The sequence below is a fragment of the Podarcis filfolensis genome, assembly GCF_964270895.1.
Source record: "Podarcis filfolensis genome assembly, chromosome: 15".
Lineage (NCBI taxonomy): Eukaryota > Metazoa > Chordata > Lepidosauria > Squamata > Lacertidae > Podarcis > Podarcis filfolensis.
Genome location: NC_139618.1, coordinates 7,063,695 through 7,088,868, shown reverse-complemented (window position 1 = coordinate 7,088,868; position 25,174 = coordinate 7,063,695). Strand labels below are relative to the sequence as shown.

The 25,174-nt window shown below is 47.5% G+C and overlaps 1 protein-coding gene across 6 annotated transcripts in view; it reads left to right on the top strand.

Moving 5' to 3' along the window:
* SYNRG (synergin gamma) overlaps positions 1-22,700 on the top strand; it is a 60,171-nt gene extending 37,471 nt beyond the window's left edge. For 3 of the 6 annotated variants that reach the window (XM_083587412.1, XM_083587411.1, XM_083587410.1), the window contains 8 exons: positions 7,747-8,340; positions 9,366-9,529; positions 10,453-10,506; positions 11,956-12,052; positions 12,474-12,622; positions 13,814-13,924; positions 14,782-14,817; positions 16,976-18,417. In XM_083587412.1, coding sequence (XP_083443538.1) covers positions 7,747-8,340; positions 9,366-9,529; positions 10,453-10,506; positions 11,956-12,052; positions 12,474-12,622; positions 13,814-13,924; positions 14,782-14,817; positions 16,976-17,107 — 1,337 coding nt within the window. In that variant the 3' untranslated portion in view covers positions 17,108-18,417. Of the gene's footprint in view, positions 1-7,746; positions 8,341-9,365; positions 9,530-10,452; positions 10,507-11,955; positions 12,053-12,473; positions 12,623-13,813; positions 13,925-14,781; positions 14,818-16,975; positions 19,487-19,590 lie in introns of those variants that run through there. The other 3 variants (XM_083587413.1, XM_083587409.1, XM_083587408.1) reach the window with 2 other exon arrangements.
* Positions 22,701-25,174: the final 2,474 nt, after the last annotated feature.

Sequence of the window (25,174 nt, the reverse complement as noted above, 5' to 3'; positions counted from 1 at the left end):
TCCAACACACATGCAAAGCATATCACCTCCCCAAAGAATCCTGGAACCTGTAGTTTAAGGGCACTAGGAACTGTAGGTCTGTCAGGAGAAACTACAGTCCCCAGGATTCTTTGGGGCAGGGAAGTCATGCCCTTTAAACATGCTTTAAATGCATAGTGTGGATCTGCCCTTAGTCTGCAAGGGGAGGTTCCCAGTGGTGTGTATCGGCATCAGAATCTATACTTGATGCCCACACTGTGACTTTACGGAGCCTACCTGTCTCTGTGCAAATAATTGACTTTTTGTAAAAATGGGACATGCCACCTTGTGTTGCGAAACTGGATCCACTGGTACAGTGGAAGACACTTCCCCATAGAAATGATCCCATAACTCTGCATTAAGCATCAGCTGACTGTAACTACCTAGCAAAAGCGAATGGCGTGGGTCTCTTCCAGCTAAGCTCCATGGTGTTTAGATGGGAAAGGCCCTTTTGGCTGGTCCACCTCGCAAGGTTCTGACTTTGGCTGCCAAATCGTGGTGGGTGCTCATGCGTTTGCAAGCTTTCCAAAAGCCAAGGGGATCTTGTGTTGACCGTTTATAGTAGGAATCCTCCTCCCTTTTTCCCCCTTTCCTTTTTAGATTTCCTTTATGAAATTAGAGTGAAAGCATAGAAATCCAGTTTGGTTGCAGCTCGTTAAAACGTCACACACGTGCCCTGTTTTTGGTTTGTGCTTTTTTTAAGCCTGTAAAAACAAGAGTGGGAAAACAATGAACTAAGCTTTCTGTGGCCTTTAAAAACAGGAGAGAAATGACAGTATTCCGAAACAAAAGCAAAAAAAAGTATTATTCAGCATTGGTATTATTTGTGGCAGGAAGGCTATTGCTGCAAGCATCATTTATTTTCACACGAGCTAAAATTCCCTCCCCCCCCCCAAGATATTGGGTAGAGCAGAAATTTACCATATTACAATCATTTTTTAAGTGTTGAAGGCAAGGAGGGACTGTTGGTGGCTTTAGCTATGGAGAATTCCTCTAACAGGGTGCAAAATATCAGGAAATAATTCTTCTTGGTGAAGAATGAAAACATTTTTTGTATGTTAAAATGCATGGGCGTAAGGCCTGTTGGGTCGCTCAGTTCCCTGGCACCTACAAAATGTGTGTTCTTGGAAGTTTTTACTTTGGGTTTTTCCAAAAGCACTTTTTTCCTACTATTTTTCTAATCTTATCGTGTCAGTATCTTTATATGTGGCTCGTTTCCCAGAGATGAGTTTGGTGTCCGTAGCAATTCAGTGATAGACACTTGCCGTTTGATTTGTGTTGAGAGATGGATCTTGGGTCCAAATGCTGGGTTAAGCAGATCATGTTCTTTGATGCAAAGTGTGTTAAACTTTTTAAGTGTTGATAATCAGGAAGCTGACAGGGTGTTTTTGTTTGTTTGTTTTTGCTTTGTCTTTTCCAAGACTGCAATGGAAGCTTACTTTCTAGTGCCAACTCCAATGTATTCCTCAAAGGGGCCGGTTCAGTCCTAATACTTCCTATGCCCTAACCTCAGTCATGGCTCAGAAATGGATCACAGAGACTCCCTTCTGGCACTTGAGTTCCCACCATTCATAACTATGGTTCACTCTTACAGCTGCATCAAAGCTAACCATCCTTGCTGCCACTTAGAGTTGACGGCTAATCTCGGTTGGGAGTCAACCCTGATTAGCATTTCCCACTGTTAACTCCGTTGCAGCTGTAATGAGAGCTACACAGCCCTTTTGCTCCTTCCTTTATGCAAGTGGAGAGATGAGCCGGGAAACTGCTGGCTTCCCCTTTATTTCCAGACTGAGAAATTATGGTTAATGGATGACACCCGGTGTGGGTTATTTCCAGAGTAAAGCTATTTAAAACCATCTCTGTTCATTTCAGCGGGTCTGCTCTCAGGTCTGACTTGGCTGTTTCACCCAAAGGCTTCCAGGCAACCTAGGATATGGAGCCTTGATTTGAAATTAGTTTCGGAATCCTGGCTTGCTTGGGAGCCGTTGACCACAGTTTCCTGGTTTGTGTGTAACAAGAAACTGTGGTTAAGTGCAGCTGCATGGCTTGTATCTTCACTTGAGATAAGGGAGGAGTGAATGCATTCAGCTGTACAGCCAGAGGGTGATCCCTTAAACATAGTAAAATGGCAGGAAGTATTACATCTGCTTTGGCCCAGACACTTTTTATTATTATTATTATTATTATTATTATTTGGTCCTTGTCTGAAGTCTCTTAGATCATTCTCTCAATTCTTGTTTGTTAAATCAACTTTTTGTGCTTTGGCGTTTCCATATGCGTGTGTATATATGTTCTGAAGCATTTCAAGCTCTGAATTGATAATGTTCAAGTGTCTATATAACTTTATTTGAAGTTTACATACTTTAAGTAGACTCTTGATTCCTGTTGGTCTGTAAACTGAAATGTCAGAAAGGGACAGTATCCCTTTTATATATTTATTCCTTGATTTAGGAGAAATGGCTGGTCAGCCGTTGGGCGCTTAACTTTGTGTTGTTTTCAGAAGGGGCTCCTCCACAAGAGAGGTTCCTGTCAAAAAAGTGAGCATGTCTGTAGAACTGAATTTATCTGAATGTTTCAGTTTTGGCACAGCAAAGAGAAGGACCTAGGAATTTAGAGGCAGTGATGAGTTATAGTGACAAGAAGGGATGAATGTTAGGCCAGTTGTGGGGGTGGGGGGGAGATGTCAGAATCTGTCCCCTTTCAGCCAAATTGCCTTAACTTCTCTAGGTTGGGGTGAAGCAGAGAGACTTCTTTTCCAAATTCTTTCAAGGGGATACTGTCTCTTTAAACTTTGCTATATGATTCCTTGTGCAGAAGGCAGCCAATATGAAAAATGTGGCTAGATTTCAAATGGGGGGGGGGGGGGTTAACCTCTGACAAACTTTGAACTTTCTAAGCCCTTGCTGCATGTTAATTTCAACCAGGCTACTGCTGCTGCTTTCCTTGCCAAATTTTAACCCTTTGCCCCCCTCCAATGCTCTTGTCAATTTGAATTGTTTGGTGTTGGGGTCTTTTTCTTTCCCAATCCTTCCCTGTCTTTGAATAATGCAGCCAGGGCAAATACCCTCGCCTGCAAATTTAATGGAAGATTGCATAATTTCTTGAACCTGCAGGCCAATAGTCCTTCTCTCCTACCCCCACCACACCTTGGTGCTTATTGGGGGTAGCGGAGAGGAATCTTCATAAATTGAAATTGGGCCAGAGATCCCCCACTTTTTGCTGTCAGTTTTCCTCCCCCTCTGATACCTTTATTTGAACTCGACATTTCCTTGTGTGAATGTGCCTTTTCGAATCTGCTTAGATATCTCTCTCTTCTGCAAAAAGACTGACCTGCATGCTTTGATTCTGATGACTGCCCTTTCAAGCTCCTGTATAGCGTTCTCTTTTGCGATCTGTAAGTCCTGCTGTGTTAAATAAATATTTATCTTGGCATATTTTGAAAGTCTGAGCATGTGTGGTTTTTCTTCCCCCTCCCCACTTTTTTAAAGAGTCCAGAAATGCATCTGGTTGCCATCAGCAAAAAAATTTAAAAAAAATTAAGCCCTTAAAAGTTTAAAGCAATCGTATCCCCTTCCACTTCAAACGTCTCTCTCTCTCTCTCTCTCTCAACATCTTCCAGAGGGGTAGCTGCATTAGTCTGTTGCTGCAAGAACAACAGAGTTATTACAACATAAGCTTTTGGGGACTAGACTGCACTTCATGAGATATGTGAAGTGAATTCATCGGTTTTCTGAGATAGCAATTATTATGTCATTGTTGCTGGCCATTCACAAAGAGTTGTCGGTAACACAGACACCCTGATATTGGAAGCCAGTTAACACACATAGTGCGACAAACATGCATTGTTCTCATCCAGTACGCAATGATGGACAAGAGCTCTGTTTGTGGCTGAGAGACACGTTGCTCAGGCTCAAGAGCCTGGGCACGGTTTCTAGGGCATTATAGGGCCAAGGATGACAGTTCATGAAGGGTGATAGCTATGTCCTCCCTTCTTAGACGCACAAGCCCTGCTGGATCTGCCCTGAACCTCCGGACAGTCATCTTCCTTGGATATCCACAAGTCGTAGTGTTACGAGAGAGGGAGGAAAACTTTTCTCTGTCCACTTACTCTCTGCCGTGCATATTTCTACCATGCCACCTCTTGCTTGCCTTTTCGCTGTAAACGGGAGGAATTGCACCATCCAGCCTTCCTCCACAAAACTATTGAGTTGCTCAAGCAAGGCATTCTGTCCCGCTTGCCTCCCTGTGCCAACTCCATTTTCTCCCTTCCTTGCCAACTGGCACTCTGTGTTCTTTGGGTTCTGAACATGCTTAGTCCTCATTGGTGTATTTTTTTGGGAGGGCTTTTGTGCCCCCTTAGGGTCCGTTTTCAAGATGATGTCATCCTTCTGCAAACCTCAGAGTTCTCCCATATCATACTTGAAGTAGCCCACTTCAGCTCCTGTTCTTCTGGAGCTCCAGTGTTCGCTACTAGAGATAACATTCTTCTCCTGCCCCACAGCCAACTAGAGAGGGGGTTCCCATGAAATTAATAATCTGCAGATGAAGGCTTCTTTCCAGGTATGGGGGAACATAAGAAGGGCTGCCTCACACCTAGTCTGATCGTTGGCTCCTCTAGCTTTTAGTATTGTTTACACTGCCTCAGAGCAGCTTTCCAGATCTTCTGGTAAGGGCCATTCCTAGCCCTACCTGGAGATGCCGAGGCTTGAACCTGGGACCTTGTGCATGCCAGGCAGTAGACACGACGACTGTGTACACACTGCATGTCTAAAGCATGTGACTTCCCCCCAAGAATCCTGGGAACTGAAGTTTGTTGAATCGTAGCTCTGCGCGAGCTGAACTACTGTTCCCATGATCCTTGTGGGGAAAGCCATGTGCTTTGAATGTCTAGTATGTGGGCCCTTAGCCATGATGTCTACATTTTATATCCAGTTGCCGGGTATCACAGGTGGGGAGAGTCCTGCCATGCTCAGGTCCTGCTTTGCGGTTTCCCATTGAGGCATCTGGTTGACTGCTATGAGAGCAGGATGCTGGGCCTCCAACAGGTGTGCTCTTATTTGCTCCATTGGCTAGGGTTGGAAAAGACTCTCATGGATCAGCACCATTTACTTAGCGAGGGGGCAGGTAGGGCATACCATGCAGATTTTGTGGCTGTACCTGTGATCAGGCCTTAAGGCAGCCTGGTGCAGTTTCCAGAGGGTGGAAGATTTGAGGGCGATGACTGGATTATCCACAAGGCCAACACACCAAAGAACTGAGTGGAGATGAGCTTTGCCAGGCGCGCTCAAGGAATTGTGAGGAAAGCTGGTAAAAGGGGCAGCTTTAAAAAGGGCTGCTTAATGGTTCATTTAAAGTGGTTTAGTACCCCAAAGGAATCCATGATGGCTAAGAATTTAAGAAAAAAACCATGCCTAACAACACCCGTGTTATTTGTTTCACGAGATTTATGCACCACTCCATTGTAAGAAAGCTTCAGAGAGGTTCACAAGAATAAAGCAACGGAAATGTCAGTAAAAAGGGTTGAAAACCATTATTTAAAATCTTCAAAGAATGCTTAATATCAATGATTGAAAGCAGATTAAAACATATGTCAACACTCTACATATCTGGGTAAAGGTAAAAGTAAAGGGACCCCTGACCATTAGGTCCAGTTGTGGCCAACTCTGGGTTTGTAGCGCTCATCTCGCTTTATTGGCCGAGGGAGTCGGCGTACAGCTTCCGGGTCATGTGACCAGCATGACTAAGCCGCTTCTGGCGAACCAGAGCAGCACACGGAAACGCCGTTTACCTTCCCGCCGGAGCGGTACCTATTTATCTACTTGCACTTTGACGTGCTTTCGAACTGCTAGGTTGGCAGGAGCAGGGACTGAGCAACAGGAGCTCACCCCATCACTGGGATTCGAACCGCCAACCTTCTGATCGGCAAGTCCTAGGCTCTGTGGTTTAACCCACAGCGCCACCCGTGTCCCTTACATATCTGGGTAGTCTTGCCTAAACAGAAACATTTTCAGCAAGAGTACTGGAAAGAGTACAGCAAAGTGGCCTGCCTGATATCAATAGGCAGGGGAGCTCCAAAGTGAGGGTGCTGCCACACTAACAGACAGCCTTTCAACAAGGTCGATGACCTTTTAAAGCCACCAGGTTTTTGCTGGCCTCCTGAAATGGTAAAGTGGCCTTAGCCAACCTGGGTCCTGCCAGATGTTTTGGACTATGACTGCCTAGGAATGGTGGGAGTTGTAGTCCCAAACATCCAGGTTGCGGAAGGTTGCAGTATAGAGATGGCCTGGTGAACCTCAGTTGGCAGAGCATTCCACAGGGTAGGTCCTGCTACAGAAACGAGCCGTAGTTTATGCCAGCTTCAGCCGCACACTAACCAGGTGAGTGTTGATGCCTTTGGGGATATGTTCCAGGGTAGAAGCCTTATTCCCACCCACCACCCACTCCAGTTTTCTAAGGCAGGGAAGCTCCTGTGAGCACTGCTCATGTTCAGCCCGTTGCCAGAAATCCAGAATGAAACTTAAGTTTTAATGCAACATGAGCCTGCCAAGAGGTAGCGATGGCTTTATAGGGGAGAAGAGACTATCAATGGTGTCTAGTCCTGATGGCTGCAGGCTGCTTCTAGTATCAGAGGAAGTTTGTTTTAAAAGAAAACCCACACCTAGCATTTTGGCATCCGCAGGCTTGGGTTGTGGCTTTTCAGTAATGAGTCAAACATGTAAAGAAGAGGTGAGGAACATGTGGCCCTCAAGATATTGCTGCGCTCAGCATCCCTGGTCTGCTCACCAGGTTGACTTGGAGTCCAGCAACATCTGGGGGGTCACATGTTCCCCATCCCCACCATAAGCCTCTGCCCAGTCTTGTCTACTCTGATGGGCAGTGGGCCTCCAAAGTCTTGGGGCAGAGAAGGGTCCTTCCCAGACTCTCCCACTTTGGGATGGGGAAGCTGTGGTCCTGCAGATGCTGCTGGACCCCCATCTCCCATCAACCCAGACCGGTCACGCTGTGGAAGGGCTGGTGTTCATTGGAACTGGTGGGGCACACAGCAGGGAGCCCCAAATAGGTGAAGCCAGAGCCAGTGGGAGACAGGGCTAACTAATTCCAGTTTTGCCTCCACCCTCCTCCTCCCTGCTGAGTTGTACAAGGGTGGGCGCTGAGGCTAAAGAGGAGGAATCTAATGGGCACTGCGACACCGTGAACCAGCTGTATTTGAGAAGGAAGGCAGGTGAGGCCTGGCTGGAGGCAGACTGAGCTACGTGGGGCAATGCCCCATTTGCCTTAATGTACCAGGCTTTGCTGGAGTCTAACAACAACTGGAAGGCCACAGTGTCTCTCATTCCTGAAGCAAAATGAGAACAGCCTAGTGCTGTGTTGAAGCACAGTGGTTAGGAAAGCCTTCTAGAAAGGGTATGTCTTAGCTGTCTGCTGAAGGACAGGTAAAGATAGAGTCGGGCCAGCTTCCCTTGTTCTGTAGCTGTGGATTTACAAGAACAACAATCTTTGAGCCCTGATCTTTGAGTTCAGACACTGTCCTTATGACTGCAGAGGATCATAGAGCAGGTTTCAGAGGTCAGTAGGTACAGATGGGAGCTGCCAGTTTTTGAAATGCTCTGGTGTTCTCCAAAATGGCACCACCTTTGACTTGTGTCACTGTTTGCTGAAAACACTGGTCACTAGTGCTCTAATGGTTGGGTCTTCTCCTTCTCTTTTTCTCTGTCTCTCTCTTTCTAGATCTCGATGACTTGAAAGGGACCACCTTTGGAAGCTTCAGCAACGGCTCCACTCTGAGTGGCTTCCCAAGCTATGATTGGTCTGACAAAGACGACGCCTACCAAAGCAGGAAGTCCCTCCCCTTCCCCTTCCCTCCAGGAAGTGGCTCCTCCTTGGCCACCTCCATCCTCCAGAAGAAAGAGACTCTGTTTGGCAGCTCGGAGAACATCACCTTGACCACTGTTTCCAAAGTCACCACCTTTGCAAGTGAGGATGCTCTCCAGGACGTGAAGTTCTCACCTTTTGCTAACTTCAAAGAACCTGACCCTCAGTCTGCAGACCTGAGTGACGATGACGTTGAAGGCTTTGGGGAGTTTGCAAGGCCTTTGGCAGAGGCATCTGGAAGCCCAGCTGTAGGCACGCCCCAAGAGGCTGACTCAGCTGGCCTCTCCGTAGAAGCAGCCAAAGAAGGCACAGACGACTTTGGAGAGTTTCAGAGCGAGAAGCCCAAAATCAGCAAATTTGACTTCTTACTGGCAACTTCCCAAGGGAAGGTGAAATCGAGTGAAGAAATGATCAAGAGTGAGCTTGCAACATTCGACCTCTCTGTTCAAGGTGAGTGCCTACATTGGCCTCCAGTTGTTCTGGACTACAGCTCCAGCCAGGGAAGGGACCTTGCTCCCTGCTAGAGCATCTGCTTTGCATGCGGAACATCCTGGAGAAGCAAGATGCAGAACTACATAAGCCTTTGTTCTGATTCAGCAGAGCTGCTTTTTAGGAAAGTATTTGCAAGCTACATTTGGCCTCTGATCTTCCTAGCCTGCATAGTATTAAGCAAATCTTTAACACTTTAGAGCAAGTAACTTGCTATTATTTTTAATTGAAGTTTTGATTTTCAAGGAGCTGTGTTCTGCCTCTCAGTGCAACATTCATATTGACCTGGTTTGCACAGAACACTAAGCCATTGTTCATTTAACAAACCATAACTCCATCATGAGTTGTCCCACAGATGACCCAACAAACCGTGTCTTCTTTCTCCAAAGTTTGGTTTATTTTCTAGCTGCTATCGCTCTTGCCTCATGTCTTTGTACCTTGGTTAGCATCTGGGGAGGGGCGGTCAAACAAAGCATGGTTAAGAAAGGGTGCTGGTTTCACATATGACACCAAACCATATTTAAAACAAACCAAAATTTGTAACACAGCAGCAAACACTTCAGATCACGATTTTTTGGCAGTAAACAAACCATAGTAAAGTCACTGGGCAGGGTTCTCACATAATGCTAAGCCATGGTTTAATAAAACATAGTTGAACAAACTATTGCTTAGTGTTACGTGTGAACGAGGCCAAGGTCTTTTCTTCTTCTTTTTCATAGAATAATAAAATTGTAAGTTAGAAGGGTCATCTAGTCCAACCCCCTGTAATGCAGGAATCTCAGCTAAATCATACATGACAGATAGCCAGTTAACCTCTGCTTAAAAGCCTCCAAGGATGAGAGTCCACCACCTCTTTGGGGAGTCTGTTCCACTGTCAGACAGCTCTTACTGTCAGAAAGTTCTTTTGAGGTTCATATTCTTAACACTCTGTTCAGAACTGGGGCATACACACAACCCTGACTTTCATGTGTTGTGTTTCTTTCCAGGATCTCACAAACGGAGCCTGAGTTTGGGCGACAGAGAGATCAGCCGCTCCTCACCTTTGCCACCTCCGGAGCAGCCATTTCGAGATCGGTCAAATACCCTCAGTGAGAAGCCAGCCCTGCCCGTCATCCGAGACAAGTACAAAGATCTCACGGGGGAAGTGGAGGTAAGGAGAGATTTGACGGGAGGAAGCGTGGCTTGTCAGAGAGGAATTCCGGGAGGCCTATCCTCTTTTAACAGCTGTAGGAATCACACAATAGAATTTCCTGGACGTTACTACTAGAGATTGCAGGTGTGGTACGTTCTCAGACATTATAAACAAAACTATTTGCTTGTGGGGAAAAAAGATAATTGCATTCTCCTCTTCCTGAGTTTTCTATACTAAGGGAGTTGTGTTTTAATAGAGGGGGAGCATATTGGAGTTGAGATTTCCCCTTCTTGCTGTGCAAAGTGGTAGAATCCCAGAAAGGACTGCCACAATATTGCTGAACGTGTAGAATCATTAAATTCTAGAGTTGGAAGGTACCCCCTGAGGGCTGTCTAGTCCAGCCCCCTGCAATGTTCTTTGGTGGTGGTGTTCAGATAGTGCTGCTTTGGAGCTTTTAATCCCTGCCATCCTGGCATGCAGGATGTATTTCACCTAGGTTAGAAATATAGGAACATAGGAAACTGCTGAGTCAGACCATTGGGTCCATCTAGATCAATACTGTATGCACTGACTGGCAGCGGCTTTCCAGGGTTTCAGGCAAGGGGACCTTCCCACCCCTACCTGGAGATGCCAAGGATTTAACCTATGACATTCTGCATGCAAAGCAAAGGCTGTACCACTGAGCTATGGCCCTTCCCCAAAGGATACTCTCCCCATCTTTCTATATCCTCCAACCAATGTGGGCTTGGGTATATTACATTAATGGACCACTTCCCAATTTCCACGTGAAAACCACCTGTATCTTTCTGGGAGCTTTTCTTGCTTTTTGCTACCTCTGTGTAGCAGGGGAGGGGAATCGCTTATAAGGCAGTCATTACTAGTTCTGATTTATTTGTTTATTTTTGAAACCTGTGGAATTCTGCTTCTTCTTTTCCACCCAGGAAAGTGAGAGATATGCCTATGAATGGCAGAGATGTTTAGAAAGTGCCCTCCAGGTAAGTACATCAAAATAACGTCCTTCTTCTTTGTATACCTCATGTGGGATGGTCACAGGTTTTGATACTGTGTGCATGCGCCAGTGCCTATGCATAAATGCACAGATAGAAAAGAGTTACTATCATTTAATTAGAACTACAGTACAGTGGTACCTCGGAAGTCAAACGGAATCCGAACCGGAAGTCTGTTCGACTTCCAAAATGTTCGGGAACCAAGGCGTGGCTTCCGATTGGCTGCAGGAAGCCCCTGCAGCCAATCGGAAGCTGCAACGGATGTTCGGGTTCCAAAGAACGTTCGCAAACCGGAACAATCACTTCCGGGTTTGCGACGTTCGGGAGTCAAAATGTTCGCCTGTCAAGGTGTTTGACTACCAAGGTATGACTGTACATCTCACCGCAGTGGGAAACCACCATCTGCTGGGGTGGAGAAGAATAATTTACGTGTGAAAATGGATGGAGGATTAAATCTATAGATTAAAATTTAAACCTCCTATCCCACATGTGTGGGAGAAATGCAAAAATAAGCAGGCTTTCTAGCAGAGGAAAAACACTTGGATGTTTTGCAGCTTTCTGAAGCATAGGAATAAAGCAGTTATACCATTTTTTATCCCTTTTTATTTGTGGTCTTCTGACCTCCTTCCTTTTCACCCCCATTGCAGAGAATGAATCACCTGTTTTTTAGTAAGATAAACAAAAAGGTTTACTTACATTTCAATGCAGGCAGAAAATACAGCAAAGTAGTTTGCTGAAAAATACTTCTAAGTTACAGTAGAAAAAAAATTGGTGGTCTCAAAATAGGGTGCCTGTGTCTGGAACCCCCAGAGACACATTTGCTTGTCTTGGAAGCAAGGTGAATGGAGAAAGTCTCCTCAGACATGGAAGGAACTGTAAGGGGTTATATCCATTGTTACAGAATTCCTGCCCAGAGGAGGCAATGGAAGTGGCCACACACAGAGAGGGTTCTCTCTAGGAAGTTTAAGGACTCTCTGTGTACTAACTCTGTTCTTGTCTAACAAAACATGCATTTGTGATTGGGCTGCAAACCTCTGGGTGGAGCCAGAGGCAACAGTGGGTGGAGCAGCAAGTGCAAATTTTTGCCTTTGTACAGTTGGCTAGTTTCTACACCCATTCCACACACCCCTCTTTCCTCCACCAATCAGACAAGCAAGAGGCATTGCCAGAGTTCAGGGACGCACTCCAGCCAGGCAAAACCACCTGGGTTGGGAAGCAGGGCTGCTGCAGGGGGTGGTCTGGGGAGGTTTCCAAGGGCCAGACGGCGAGACCTCCAGGGCCACATGCAGCCTGAGGTTCCTCTTCTCTGGCATAATGTGAATGCACGGATGTGGCAGATACTTTGGAGATAAGCAGGCCTGGGCTGGAGGCTCCCTGGGGATGCTATGAACACTGTCCTCAGTTCAGCAGAACGAACAAACGTCTCCTGTGTGTTAGGTCATCAAGAAGGCAAACGACACCCTGAACGGAATCAGCAGCTCCTCCGTCTGTACCGAAGTGATCCACTCCGCGCAAGGCATGGAGTACTTATTAGGTATGGATTTTACCGCATCTCATGAAGATGAGGAATTAAAACAGGGAGCAAAGACACCCAACAGATCTGCTTAGGATGTGCCTCCTTTTCCCACTTCCTGAAACCTCATTTGTTTTTTTTCTCCCTGCCTCCATCTACCCTCTAGATTTCTCTGTGGTTGATGCGCTGTGTGAGACTCTGATGCTCTTGTTTTATTTATTTATAAAAAAATGTTTTTAGACATCTATTTCAACAAGAAAAATCAAAGTGGTTTGCAACTAAGTTACATAAAAGCATACAAGGGTGTGTGGCCCAGGGAGAATTCTGAGGGCCAGAGATAGAAGCCTGGAGGGCCACATTCATTTTGGTTCCTCACCCCTGCCGTCTGAGAGTTGCCATGCCTCCTGTGACCCCTCCACCCTCATCTTTGATCTCTCAACAGGGGTTGTCGAGGTTTATAGAGTCACAAAACGGGTAGAGCTGGGCATCAAAGCCACAGCCGTCTGTAGCGAGAAGCTCCAGCTACTACTGAAGGAGATTGACAAAGTGTGGAACAACCTGATCAGTTTCATGTCGCTTGCTGCTTTAACGGTAAGGCCTTTTGTGTGGTACGTCTCTTGTGGTGGGTCCACTTAGGCATACCATATTTTTCGCTCTATAAGATGCACCAGACCACAAGACGCACCTAGTTTTTGGAGGAGGAAAACAAGAAAAAAAACATTCTGAATCTCAGAAGCCAGAACAGCAAGAGGGATCGCTGCGCAGTGAAAGCAGCAATCCCTCTTGCTGTTCTGGCTTCTGGGATAGCTGCGCAGCCTGCATTCGCTCCATAAGACACACACACATTTCCCCTTACTTTCTAGGAGGGAAAAAGTGAGTCTTATAGAGCAAAAAATACGGTATTTTGCTCTGCTCCCAATGTTCAGACTCTGAGTGCCGTTGGAGATATGGATGGTTTAGATGTGCTTAATGCTTTTAGATTGCTGTAAATAATCTTTTGTTTCTCAATGGTTGTTTTATTTCTTAATTGTTTGCTATGCTGAGCTGCTTTGGGTGAAAGCATGAGACAGAAATTTAATAATGATGGTGATGGTGATGATGATGATGATGATGCAGCCAAAGCTAGATGGACAAATAGTGGACTGTGTTTCTGTGAACCAAGATAGCATGGAAGATAGAAGGCAGAGAACAGATTAGAACAGGGGTCAGCAAACATTTTCAGCAGGGGGCCATCCACTGTCCCTCAGACCTTGTGGGGGGCTGGACTATATTTTGGGGGGGGATGATGCAAAAGCACCACGAGCCCCGGTGGCTCCTTACCTGTGTCTTGCAAGTGGCAGGGGCTGGCAGCAGCGGCGGGACAATGAGTGGCACGTGAAAGGGCTCTGGAGAGGGGCTGCTTAAACTGGCGGCTGCTTGAGCACTGCTGCTGCTGCTGGCACCAACAAAGCCCAGTTCCCTTCCTCCTCTAGGCAGGGTGGGGAGAAGCCAGGAGGAGGGAGGGAGGAGGTGGTGCCGCCACCATGTGAGGGAGGGGGAAAGAAAGCGCGCACTGGCGAGCCACACGGCGATTCCCGGACCATCTGCGGGCCAGATCCAGAAGGGAATTGGACCGGATCTGGCCCGTGGGCTTTAGTTTGCCTATTCATGGATTAGAAGGTAGAAGGCAGCTTAGAAGAAGTTGGAAGCTAGAAGAGACCATGGAAGATAACTTAGAACAAGGCAGAAGATAGCTACTTATGAGCAATATACTGATTCCGACCTCTGTTGTTCCTCCTACAGCCCGATGAAAACTCACTCGATTTTTCCTCCTGTATGCTTCGCCCGGGAATCAAAAACGCCCAAGAACTGGCTTGTGGGGTGTGCCTCTTGAATGTAAATTCTCGAAGCAAAGTAAGTAGAGGCTGCGTCGTCATCGGTTTTTTTACATCTCCCCACCTATCTCAACCCGTTTGCATTTGCTGCCTTCCACCCTTGCATTTGCTCCACTAATTTTGACAAGCACCCGGAGCATCCAGCAACCCCATCGCAAGTAGCTTTTGTAGAAAGCCGCATCGCGGGCAGAGCCGAGTTCCTTCCGAAACACCCTCTGCCGCCCATCCAAATGCATGTTGTTGCTGCTGCTGCTGCTGCTTCCAGCTCGGGTGGAGACCCCAGGCAGCCTTAGTGGAGCCCGCAAAGTTGGGAAGTAAGAGATACGAGTCCCTGGGCCTGTGTGGATCCACCCAGCAAGGCAACACAGTCTCCCTCAAATAAAAGTGCAGTGGCCTTCCAGATATGAGACTCAAACTCTTGTTAGCCCCAGCTGGCATGGCCAGCAGCCAGGAAGGATGAGAACTGCAGCTGGGCAACGTCCAGAGAATCTCAAGTTACCCGGCATTGTTTTATAGGGCAAGAGTCAACACTGTGATGCCCTCCAGTGATGGGCGTTGCAGTCTGACAGTACCTGTCGGGTCACAGGTGCTCCCGATTACTTGTAACTTATTTCCTAGGCAACTGGAGGGTTGACTCTGGCGTCAGGAGTCCCCTGCAGCTGGCTTGGAGCCTCTATCTTCTTTCTTCGTAAGAGACAAGCCCCACAGCCTTCAGAAACTCGGATTGTCAGTGGGATATATTGGAGCAGCTCTAAAAACCCCGCTGTGTGGAGCGGGATGGGGACTCTTAAAACAGGAGCGAGTTTGGTTGGCAGCCAGCTCCCCTCTTTTGGCGATTCTGTTTTGACCCTTTTCTGGTTTCGACGTTGTTTTCAGAAAGAAGAGAAGCCTCCGGAGGAACCTCCTAGAGAAGTACGGACCCGTGAAAGCTATATATATATATATTTCCTTTTAATGTTTGCCCTAAGCAAGGTGGTAGCGGGGACCATTGCCACCCTCCTCCGTTTGTCTCCAGTTAACAATTTCTGTGCCTCTCCCTCTCTCTAACCTCTCAATTTTAATCAACTAACTCGCACTCGAGTCCATTCCCCTAAAGGGCCTGGTTCAAACTGAATGCTTAGTGCAAGCCTGCAAGCGTGTGGGCCTTCCAGAAAGGAGACAAGTAGCTGCTTTGTTCCGTCCTCTGGTCCTGCTGCTGCCCGCTAAACCATGGTTTGGCCAAGCGTGTCATCTGAACCCAGTTTCACGGCTTGTCTCACTCTAGACAAACCACAAACTCTGATCAAAGTTAGTTCTATACTTCACCACTCGTGAGGGGATGAACGGCAAGCCGGGGTCCAGATGATGTGCTGAGCCTAAAGCTGGGACAGAGGAGGATCAAAGAAGGGACACTCTCCTCTCAGGGAGCCTGCATTCTTGCACATTCCTACTAATCCATGGTTTCGCTTAGTGCTGCGCACAAACCGAGTCTTTCTCGTGTCGGCATGCCTGTTGCTTTGTGAATAGATCTGCTTTTTTGTGGTGGTCTGTGTTGTGGTGTGGCAGAAAGAGTTGTCTGTGTCGTTGGCTCCTACCTATCTCGCCTTGCGTGTTTGTGGCAGGAGGGGCTTGTGCCGTCCACCCTTGCTGTGCATGAAGATGTTAAAAACTTTTCAGGTTTTGATGGTTGGGGGGGTTTGTGGGGGTCACCTTCTCTTTCAAGTTTGTGGGGGGGTCTAGTTCAGCCTGATGACTGCTTCTCCTAGCTCCTGCGTGTTGTTCAAGGTGTGGGGTTCTGTGTGCTCCACGATTCCTCCATGGGAGCAAAGACTAGCTGGGCTCCATCATTTGCAACAAATTCAGGGGCTTTACCCAAGTATACTTCATTTATTTTTATCCACACAAGTGGGTCTGTGCAAAGTTAGGGGTTGTTTTCAAAGCTGGTGTACAGTCACCTTATTATACTCCTACAGGTGTTTCTCACACAATTACTTAGAATCTCTTAAAGTCATGGAAGTGCTTTGCATTCTGGATATCTGAGAGGTGAATAGCTGCGACTTCAGACCAGCGAGAAAACAAGTGCATTTCTTCCACTCCTCCAAAAGCAGCACTCTTCCCAAAGTACTCCACCTGCTTGCTCAGCCATTGACAAATCAGCCCTGGGGTGTTTGTGTGTGTGGGCTGCTTCCTTGAAAAGCGGCTTGCCAGTTACGCCCAAGTCGGAAACTGCTCTCAGGTGCATTTCAGCTCCTTTGTGGTTTCCCACGCTAGATTTAAGCTGGCAAAACCTTGCAGTGCGTCCACCTTGCCTCTTAATGGGAGTGCCCCCGGTTCAGGGTTCCTCCGTGCTTTCTCCCATGATATAATATCACACGATTTGGCAGGCCGGCTAGATTTCACATGTATTTTGGGGCAAGGGGAACATTCCCCTGCTGGGATGCAGCCACCCGAAAGGTCCCTTCTCTTTCTAGGAAGGGCAGGCAGTGCTTTTCAGTCCAAATTCTACCTTTGTACAGCAGCCTAGGGTCTACATGCCATCTCTGCATCCAGGCAAGCGAGAGGTACAATCAAGGACACATTTGCAGCCAGGAAAGCAAGTGGTCTGGGTGTGAAACAGGGCCAGTGAGGGGTGTGGCCTAGAGAGGGTCCTGAAGGCCAGGTAAAGAGGCTTAGAGGGCCACAGGCCTAAGGTTCCTCTCGCTCCTTGTCTTATAGCCTCCTGCCTTGCCTGAGATGGAAGGAGCACCGTGCCATAAACAAACAAAATAGATTCTGCCTTCAACCAGCCTCTTTCTCTTCCCACTTCTTTAAAAGAGCTGTCTTTAAATGCTCTTTTCGATCGCACAAATTGGAGATTGAGGACCCTCTGTTGCTGGTTTATCCCAGAGCTATGGCCATGGTTTGACGGCGATGGCTTGCAAGCTGTTAGGAAGCTCCACAAAGAGACTGAATGTGTTTGTTGGCTGTCAATGTGTGCCTGTGCGACGCCGGCATCCAGGCCTCTCTCCGTAGCGCAATGTTTCAGCACATGGGAGCATCCCGGTGGTTCCTAACTCTTCTGTTTGTTTGTTTCCCCTCTTCTTCCCCGCAGGCCTTTAACTCGGAAACGGACAATTTCAAACTTGCTTACGGAGGGCACCAGTATCACGCCAGCTGCGCCAACTTCTGGATCAACTGCGTTGAGCCCAAACCCCCGGGCCTCATTTTGCCTGACCTACTTTAAGCGGACTTTGTTCCTTCACCTTCGGCTTGGTCTCGATAGGGGAAGAATACACTGGAGGGGCAGTGGGGGTGGGGTGGGGAGGGCTGTCAGTAGATGAGCTAGCGCTTAGGGCAGTCATCCCTAGGCTGGAGTGCTCCAGACGTTCTGGGCTACAGATCCACAGCCATGCTGGCTGCGGGATGGGAGTTGTAGTCTGCTGCACCCGGACGTCTCCAGCTTGGGGGAAGACTGGGTTCAAGTGTATATATATAAAATGTTTGTTTTTAGACTAGCTGTTCTCTTCCAAAAGGGTGAAAGCCACTATGTTTTTTAAATCTGCAAATTCCCTGTGATGGACTTCTCAAGAATTTGGAAATATCCACTGATTTGGGGGTGGGGTGGAGGCGTGGATTGCACTGAGGCACAAACTGTGTTTCTCCAGTAGCATTTGACCAGCACAGTCTGCCCTTCAAGTGTTGGCAAATTTCTTGTCTGCTTAATGAAGGTGGAGGAATCTCTCTCCCACAAGTGATAACCTCTGTTTTGAGTGGCTTAGAGCCCTTAGGATGACAAAGTCAGAAGGAGACAGGGTTGGCTTGGGATCCTTGTTGGGTGGTTCTTGTTTTTTGAGCAAGGTCTTGAATAGTTTCTCATTTCTCACATGGTGAGCTTCCAAAACCAGGTTTAAGTGTCAGGGGTCCCCTTCTCCCCACCTCCTTCCCCCTACCCCACCCCACTGACAAGGCACTCTTGGCTTTAAGCATGTCAGCTCAGAATTGCTTGCAGGTATTATCAGACAAAACTACCATTACTAAGTTTTGCGGCACAGGCAGGAAACAATTGGGCAGATCCACGCCGTAGATTTCAAGCAAACCTGACGCACATTTGAAGCACATGACTTCCCCCAAATAGACTGTGGTTTGTGAAGGGTGCTGAGCACTGTAGCTCTGAGAGGGGGAAGCTACAGTTCCCAGGATTCATTGAGGTGTGGAATTGTGCGTTTTAAATGTGTATTGGCTTCACTTTAAATCTGCGAGTCTGCCCTTAAAGAAGCCCCCCCCCCCTCCCCCGGCACTTTGAAAGCAGCTGATCTTTACAGCCTCGAGACCTCTCCCTAGAATGAATCGGCTGTCAAATTTGGCAGTGTGGAATAAAAATAGACATGCAGAATGGCGGAGGGCTCTCAAAGTGTGAAATTGTGGAGGGTTTCTTTTTGCTTCTTCTAAAGGGCATTACCACTGTTTGCGACTCCATTAAGTTTGCAGAGAGAGTGAGAGCCTCCAATGGGTATAACCAGTTTATATCGATTAAATGGCCGTTTCTCAAACGCACCCTCTTTGTGGTATGGCGACAATTTGAGGGTGGCTGGGGGAGGCGGCCTCTTTCCTCTTTTGAGCAAGCGGGTCTTATCGTTTTGCGGCTTCGAGAGGGCAATGGTGCAGAGAACGCAGTGGAGCAAAATGGGCTTTTCTTTCTTTCCCTGTTCCCTTTCTTCAGTACCTCCAGACTGCAAACCACCTCGCTGAAACCGAAGGCGGGCGGGGAGCTGTTTAATTAGGCTTAAACAAAGCAAGCAGCCTGATTATAGCATTAAACCAGGTATAGGCAAACTCGGCCCTCCAGATGTTTTGGGACTACAACTCCCATCATCCCTAGTTTACAGGACCAGTGGCCAGGGATGGTGGGAATTGTAGTCCCAAACATCTGGAGGGCCGGAGTTTGCCTATGCCTGCATTAAACAATCAATGCTCGTGCCTCTCTCTTTTTTTAGAGACTTGCCTGCTGTGAGCTTTTGATCTCTCCCTTCACTAGGATTGGCAATCTGATGCTGCTCCCTTGGTTGGAGGTTGATGGGGACTGGCCTAGCGATGTCTCATCTCCCAGTGTGCTATGCTTCATGATCCACCACTGTTAAAGTTATTCCACTATTGGCAGCACTTAGGACTGTAGGGTGGGGGACCTCTGGCCCACAGGCTGAATTAGGGGTCCCAGTTTCCCCTTCCCCAGAAACCCCACCTTCCCTACACCTGATGCATCATGTGGATGTCAGGTGTGGGGCAACCAAAGGCACAGCTGGGAGCTGGTTCCTGCTTATGCCTGCTGTGAGCTTTTGATCTCTCCCAGCTTGTGGCCAGCTTGTTTATACATATCGCATTCTGGTGAGTTTCCTCTCTAGCTGAGGACCAGATCCACCGAAAGCACAGCCTGACAACTGGAGGCACAGCTTAGGTCTCCTTTAACAGCTGCAAAGAATTTCCAGCACATTCCAGCTTTTCCCATCCTGATGCTTCAGCGAGGAGGGAAGGAGCCTGGCCACCAAATTTCTTCCGGCTTTAGAAATCTGAAAAGCGCCGTAGGGCAGAGAGCAGGAGCTGCAGGAAGGAAACAGCTCCTCAGATGGTTATATATATATATAGATTTTATTGCATTAGCCGTGTGGCCATAGCATGATATACATAGAAATAACAGCATAACATAAAATGGGGGTGGGGAGGTAAAGGTAGATATGGTTATATATTCCCTTTGGTGTTTCGCTTCCATGGAACAATGAGCTGCCTCGTTTTGGGTGGCTGCACCCTTTCAATCCAGTCTTGCGTGGTTGGCCAAACCATAGTCAGGACTCCAGTGGGTTCAGTAAATAGCGGCTCATAAGGAAATTATCTTTTGGTGCCTTTAACCACACCCAAAAATGTAAGTGTTCAGGAGTCATAAGTGCTAATGGGATCAAACTTGGGGGTATTGTCAAAAGACGCTAAACTTGGCTCTCGCATCAGTGGTGCAGTGGGAAATTTAATATCTTGAGCACCAATGACAATGTGGCAAAAAGAGTGATCCACTTTATCTTTCATCCTGCATCTTTCCAAAGAGAAAAGTGCACACTCTCCGCATAGTGCTTCCCTGGGAGAAGCGGTGTCCTCTGAACTTCCTCCCTGGCATTCAGCTACTAAGACCCCACTGCAGATCTTCTATGGCTCAGGCGCAGCAGAAAGCCTGACATGCCTAAATTTGAACCATGGGGATGATCTCACGCATGTTGCTGAATCAGACCGATCTGCACATAATGGAGGAGTTGGGGGTTTTTTATTAGCAGTTCCAGTGAGACTAAGCAACGAAACCTCATCCCACAAGTTGTTGGAGAGCCTCAACCGCAATCCTGAGTATTCAAGCACTGGGGGCAAAAGTGCCCCTCATCCAAGGAGGATGTCAATTTTTTACGTGCTAATTCTTTTCTCCAGATTGCTCTTTAGCCTGTATTCAGATGGGCCGAGGATTGAGAGAGAGAAAGATCAGTCAGTGGGAAGCAAAGGCAGCTCTTCAGGTCTAATTACGGCAGAGCTTATTGAACTGTGCCTGTGTTTAAAGCTCACGACGGATCTGGGAAGGGAAAATAATCGCCTGGCTTCTGTTAGTCACAGTGCCTTGTATAGTCCACCAAAGGAACATTCGCGGAAAAGGGAGAGAAAATAACAATACACAAACGAAACACCTTTCTTTGTGTTTTTGCGATGTGAGCGATGTTTGTTTTTCACTGATGAAGGCTGGTTGCGTTGAAGGTGGAGGGGCCTGGAGTGGGCTGCTTCTGCTATAGCGTATCCAACTCATTTGGAAGACTGGTGTTGTGTTCATCCATCCCCTGCGCTGTGATCCTGTTAGCCAAGGGCCCCGGTGTCCTTGGAAACTGTATCCAAGGTTACGGTGTTTTTCCGAGGCTTCATTGTATAAGGTTCTGCTTCTCTCTGCCTCGCAGCCGTGCTTTGAGTGTGGGTTGGCAACTATGAGGAAGGTTTTCATGAGCTGGTCTTTCCATCTTTCCAGCCTTTTGACTTCATTTCTCTTTAAAAAAAAACCAAAACAAAACAACCCACACATTTTCTTTCTTGGGTGAAGCAAAATGCTAATGGTTGTGCGTCCTTTTGTTCATTTCTAAATACACAGATGGGGGGGGTGTTGTAGGGTGGGAGTCTCTCCGTGTGAACGGTGTTCTGTCTTTTTGCATGCATCTTAGCTGCAGGTTTTCTTTTTCCTTAAACCTATTTCAAAATGTATCACAGCCCTTGTGTGTCTGCCTGTTCCTTCCTTGACTGTGTTCCAGAAGCTCAGTCCCTTGAAAAATGACTCTAAAGTCACAGCCGCATGTTCAGAGCACGTGGCTTCCTGCAAAGAGTCCTGCAACTTCTAGTTTGCTGAGGATGCTGGGAATTGTAGCTCTGCGGTGTGAAAACTACAGATCCCATGATTCCTTGGGGGAAGCCGTGCCTCTTAAAGTGGTAGAAACACACTATCAACATACGGTTTAGAAATGTCCATTGATGCGTTTGATGTCAAAAAGTGGGGCCAGGGGTGGAGAGTGAGGTTGGGCAGTGGAGCCCAAACCTATGGTCAGGTCCATCCACGTTAGGGATGGGGTAAGTTGAGGTCCTCCATATGTCATTGGACTGCAGCTCCCCATCATCCCTGAACTTTGGGCATCCTGGCTGGTGGGAGTTGTAAAGCCAAGAGAACCACAGGTAAATCCAGCAACTCAGAAGCCATATTTGTGCTTCAACAAGATGGCTTTTTCCTGCCCAACACAGATTACCAGCCCTGCAGTCCAAGGCAGGCAAAGAAGGCAATGGCATTCCACTGACAGCAGGAGCCCAGCGTGGTCTTTTGGATCATGGCATGCAAAATGGGGGGGTCTCCCTCCCCCCCCGGGCATCCACCACTGGGAGCTTCCAGTATCCTGATTTCTTTCTCTCTGTTGAGACGTGCAACCTTCAAAAAGCTCCCCACCCATTCAGTGTAGTACCTGGGCAGTCACATGGGGAAGGATCTGATGCAGCTGAGTTGCCCACCCTGTAGAAAGTACAGTGCAGGAGGCAATATAGGGCCCCTACTCGGGGAAGTGAGTCATACTTAGTCCCCATTGAAATCAATGTGTCAGCGTTAGTTGCGGCGAAACGCAAATCCTTTTTATTTGGTCGATAATCTGCCTTGGATTGGGTCCGTCTTCACTAAAGCGATTCTGCTTTCGTTTCACGTTTCGGAGGAGGGGGTGCGGAGAACTGCTCTGCTACGGCTAACCAGGCCACAACTAATAAAGGGAATAAAATGAATCAAAACCCCATTCCGCGGATGAAGTCTGATTAATTGCATATCAGTGATTGGAGTGTCATAGCAAAATGATACCCCTTTCTGAAATTAAGATAAAATAAAGTTGCTGTTGTATTGCTACACTAACTTATATAGATGTACAGTATATGATTCCGCCCCCCCCCCCTTCGGTCTTTTTTTAAAATTGGTATTATTCAGCTCTTTGGATGGTACCCAAAAGGAGAGGCGATGCAGCTTTAGAAGGGCTGCTTCAGGAGGAGAGAGAGATCTTTTAACATCTTGGCTGCCTCCAAAGTGGTTTTGTGGTTAACTCGACTGTGATCTAAGGTCTTGTTTTACTTTGCGGTGTGTGCTGTTGCCGATTTTATAAAAAAAAAAAAAAAACCTTTTGAGAGAGAGTGAGAGTGGTCCTGTTTTTAATTCCCAATGTCTGTTTGCTCTCACAGTGGTGTACAAACTCGTTTTATTGATCCCTGTGAAATTTCCTGATCTTCAATAAAGCGCTCTTGTTTTCTTTTTATTTCCTTTTACTTCTGAAAAAAAGGTTATTTGAAGCTTAATAAAAATAAAAACGAACCTTCACTGATGCTCAGCTCGCATGTTTTTCTTCCTCTTAGAGCTCAGAGGCACTTAACCAAATGGACTGCCGGTAATAGCAGGTTCAGGACACACCAGAGGGAAGAAGCTCTTCTGTCCTGGTGCCACTGCTTCCATCCAGCTCAGTATTGTTGATGCTGGCTGCAGCTCTCCAGGATTTGGGGTGGGTATATTTCCCCAGCGCTACCTGGAGATGCCAGGGATTGAATCCTAGGACCTACTTGCCCGCAGCGCAGGTGCCCTACCACTGAATGGCTGCCCTAAATGAATATAAGATTCTAGACCTCATGGTTCTGAAAGAGAGGGCTAATTGCAGACTGGCAGCAGGTGTCCATATGGTACTTTCCCAGCTGTACCTGGGCATGTCAGGCACACGGTCTGTCTGCCACTGAGTTATAGCCCTTCAGTGACATTCCCACAAGATGTTAAAGGAGAAAAGACTGTGGACGAATTGATGGAGGATAGATCTACCAGCCATGATGAGGAAAGTAGAGCCTCCAGCTGCAGCGGCAGTGTACCTCCAGAATACCTGGTGATGGGTCAAGCAACAGAAGAGGGACACTGTTTTCGTGAACTCCCTAAAAGAATCTCGCTGGAAATGAGATGCTGGGGTAGGTAGTCTTTGTTGACTTTGGGGTCCCAGATTGCTGGACTACAACTCCCATAAACCTCAGCCAGGTGACTCCACTGATCAAGGCTGATGTAGTCCACCAGCATAAGGAGGAGAAGGAAGAAGAAGGGGGAAACTCTGAATTGTATGAACCTTAGCACACATGAAGACTAGAATCTTGCTTGATGATGATGATGATGATGATGATAGGAGAGAGAAACCACTGAAGTGTACAGATCGAAAGCAGGTGGTCCGGTTCCAGTGCAGAATTTCAGAAAACATTCTTAAGGTCACAACCATGCCATACACTGAAAGCATTCTGGTATCATTTTAAAAGATGTGACTCCGCCACCCCAAAGAATCCTGGAAATTAGCTTGTCATAGAGCTAGGATTACCAGCACCCTCCACAAACTACAGTCCCCAGGATTCTCTGGGGGAAGCTGTGACTTGAAGCAGTAAAAGAGGGCTTTAAATGCATGGTGTGGTTGTAACTTGAAATCTAATCATACCAGGCATCTGCCTCAAAGGCTGAGTATTGCTGCGGTGATATACTCCTCACTTGAAGCCATAGCCCGAGGGCCAAATGTGGCCCTGGTGATACACCCCAGGACACACATCTTTCCCTTGCCACATCCATCAACAGCCATGTTTTGAACCCTCAAGTGTTTTTCACTGGCTGGGAAGTGTCATAGAATCAGAGTTGGCAGGAACCCTAAGGATCATCTAACTCAATGCAAGAATGCAGCTGTCCCTTGCAGGAATCGAACCTGCAACCTTGGCATTGTCGGATAATGCTTCTTGCTTGTCTAGAGGGAAGGTGGAGAGAGAGTGTGTGTAGAAAATAGCCTACTGTACAAACATTCACATCCATGGCACTGCCCACTTGCCTCTGTTATCTCCCTCTGTTGACACATGGCCCCCAGTAAGTTGTCCAGGAGGGAATCTGGCCCTTGCGCTGCTAAGGGTGCCCGCTGCAGGGCCAAGGGGCTGCTGCTAGGCCAGGAGCATCCCAAACCCTGAGATTTCAGGGCCCCAACCTGAAACCTAGTGGCAATCCCTGCTGATGTCACAGAGGTGGGCCCTGGAGACGGAGGTTAATTGGGAGAGGGGAGCAGAGAAGGGCAGTGTCTGTGCTAACAATGTGCAGCCAGGTGCTGCTGGGCTCGAGCTTGCAAGCCTCATGCACAGTCTTTTCATATTTCTTAATTAAATTTTGCCCACCTGGAGTCTCAAGCCCTGTGTGTGCCACTTGGAAGGGGCCATGCAAAGCTGGAGACCCTGATCTGCAGCTCTGGCAACACTAGTAGAACCCTACTTTAAACGCTGGCTGGAAACAGAGGTGCTTTTTCCCCAGTTTTCATCAGCTCTCAAGCACTATTTAGGCAGCCAGGCTTGATGCTGATTCAAAAGTACATTTAGAAACAGCTCTGCCAGCATGGGGATGAAAAGGTTCAGAGGGTGGCTTTTGAGCTTAGCAGCTGGTACTGCGCAAGTGTTGACAGCAGCAAGCAGGCTGATCTGCAGGAGGCGAGCCGAAGTGCGGGCCTCTTAGCGACTTGGCTTGTGGCAGATCTGACTTCTCCTTGTAAGCTTGACTATCTGGCATAGTAAACTGTGACCGTGATGAAGCTCTGACCATTTCTGCGGGTGCCTTCTGCAAACTGTTAACGACGTCATAATAGTGCATTTGGCTAGACTTACCCAATCATGATTCTGCCTTCTAAGTTGTCCTCAGACCTGTGCAGTGGGGTGGGGTGGGGGACAACCACTTGCCTTGGGCCTTGGA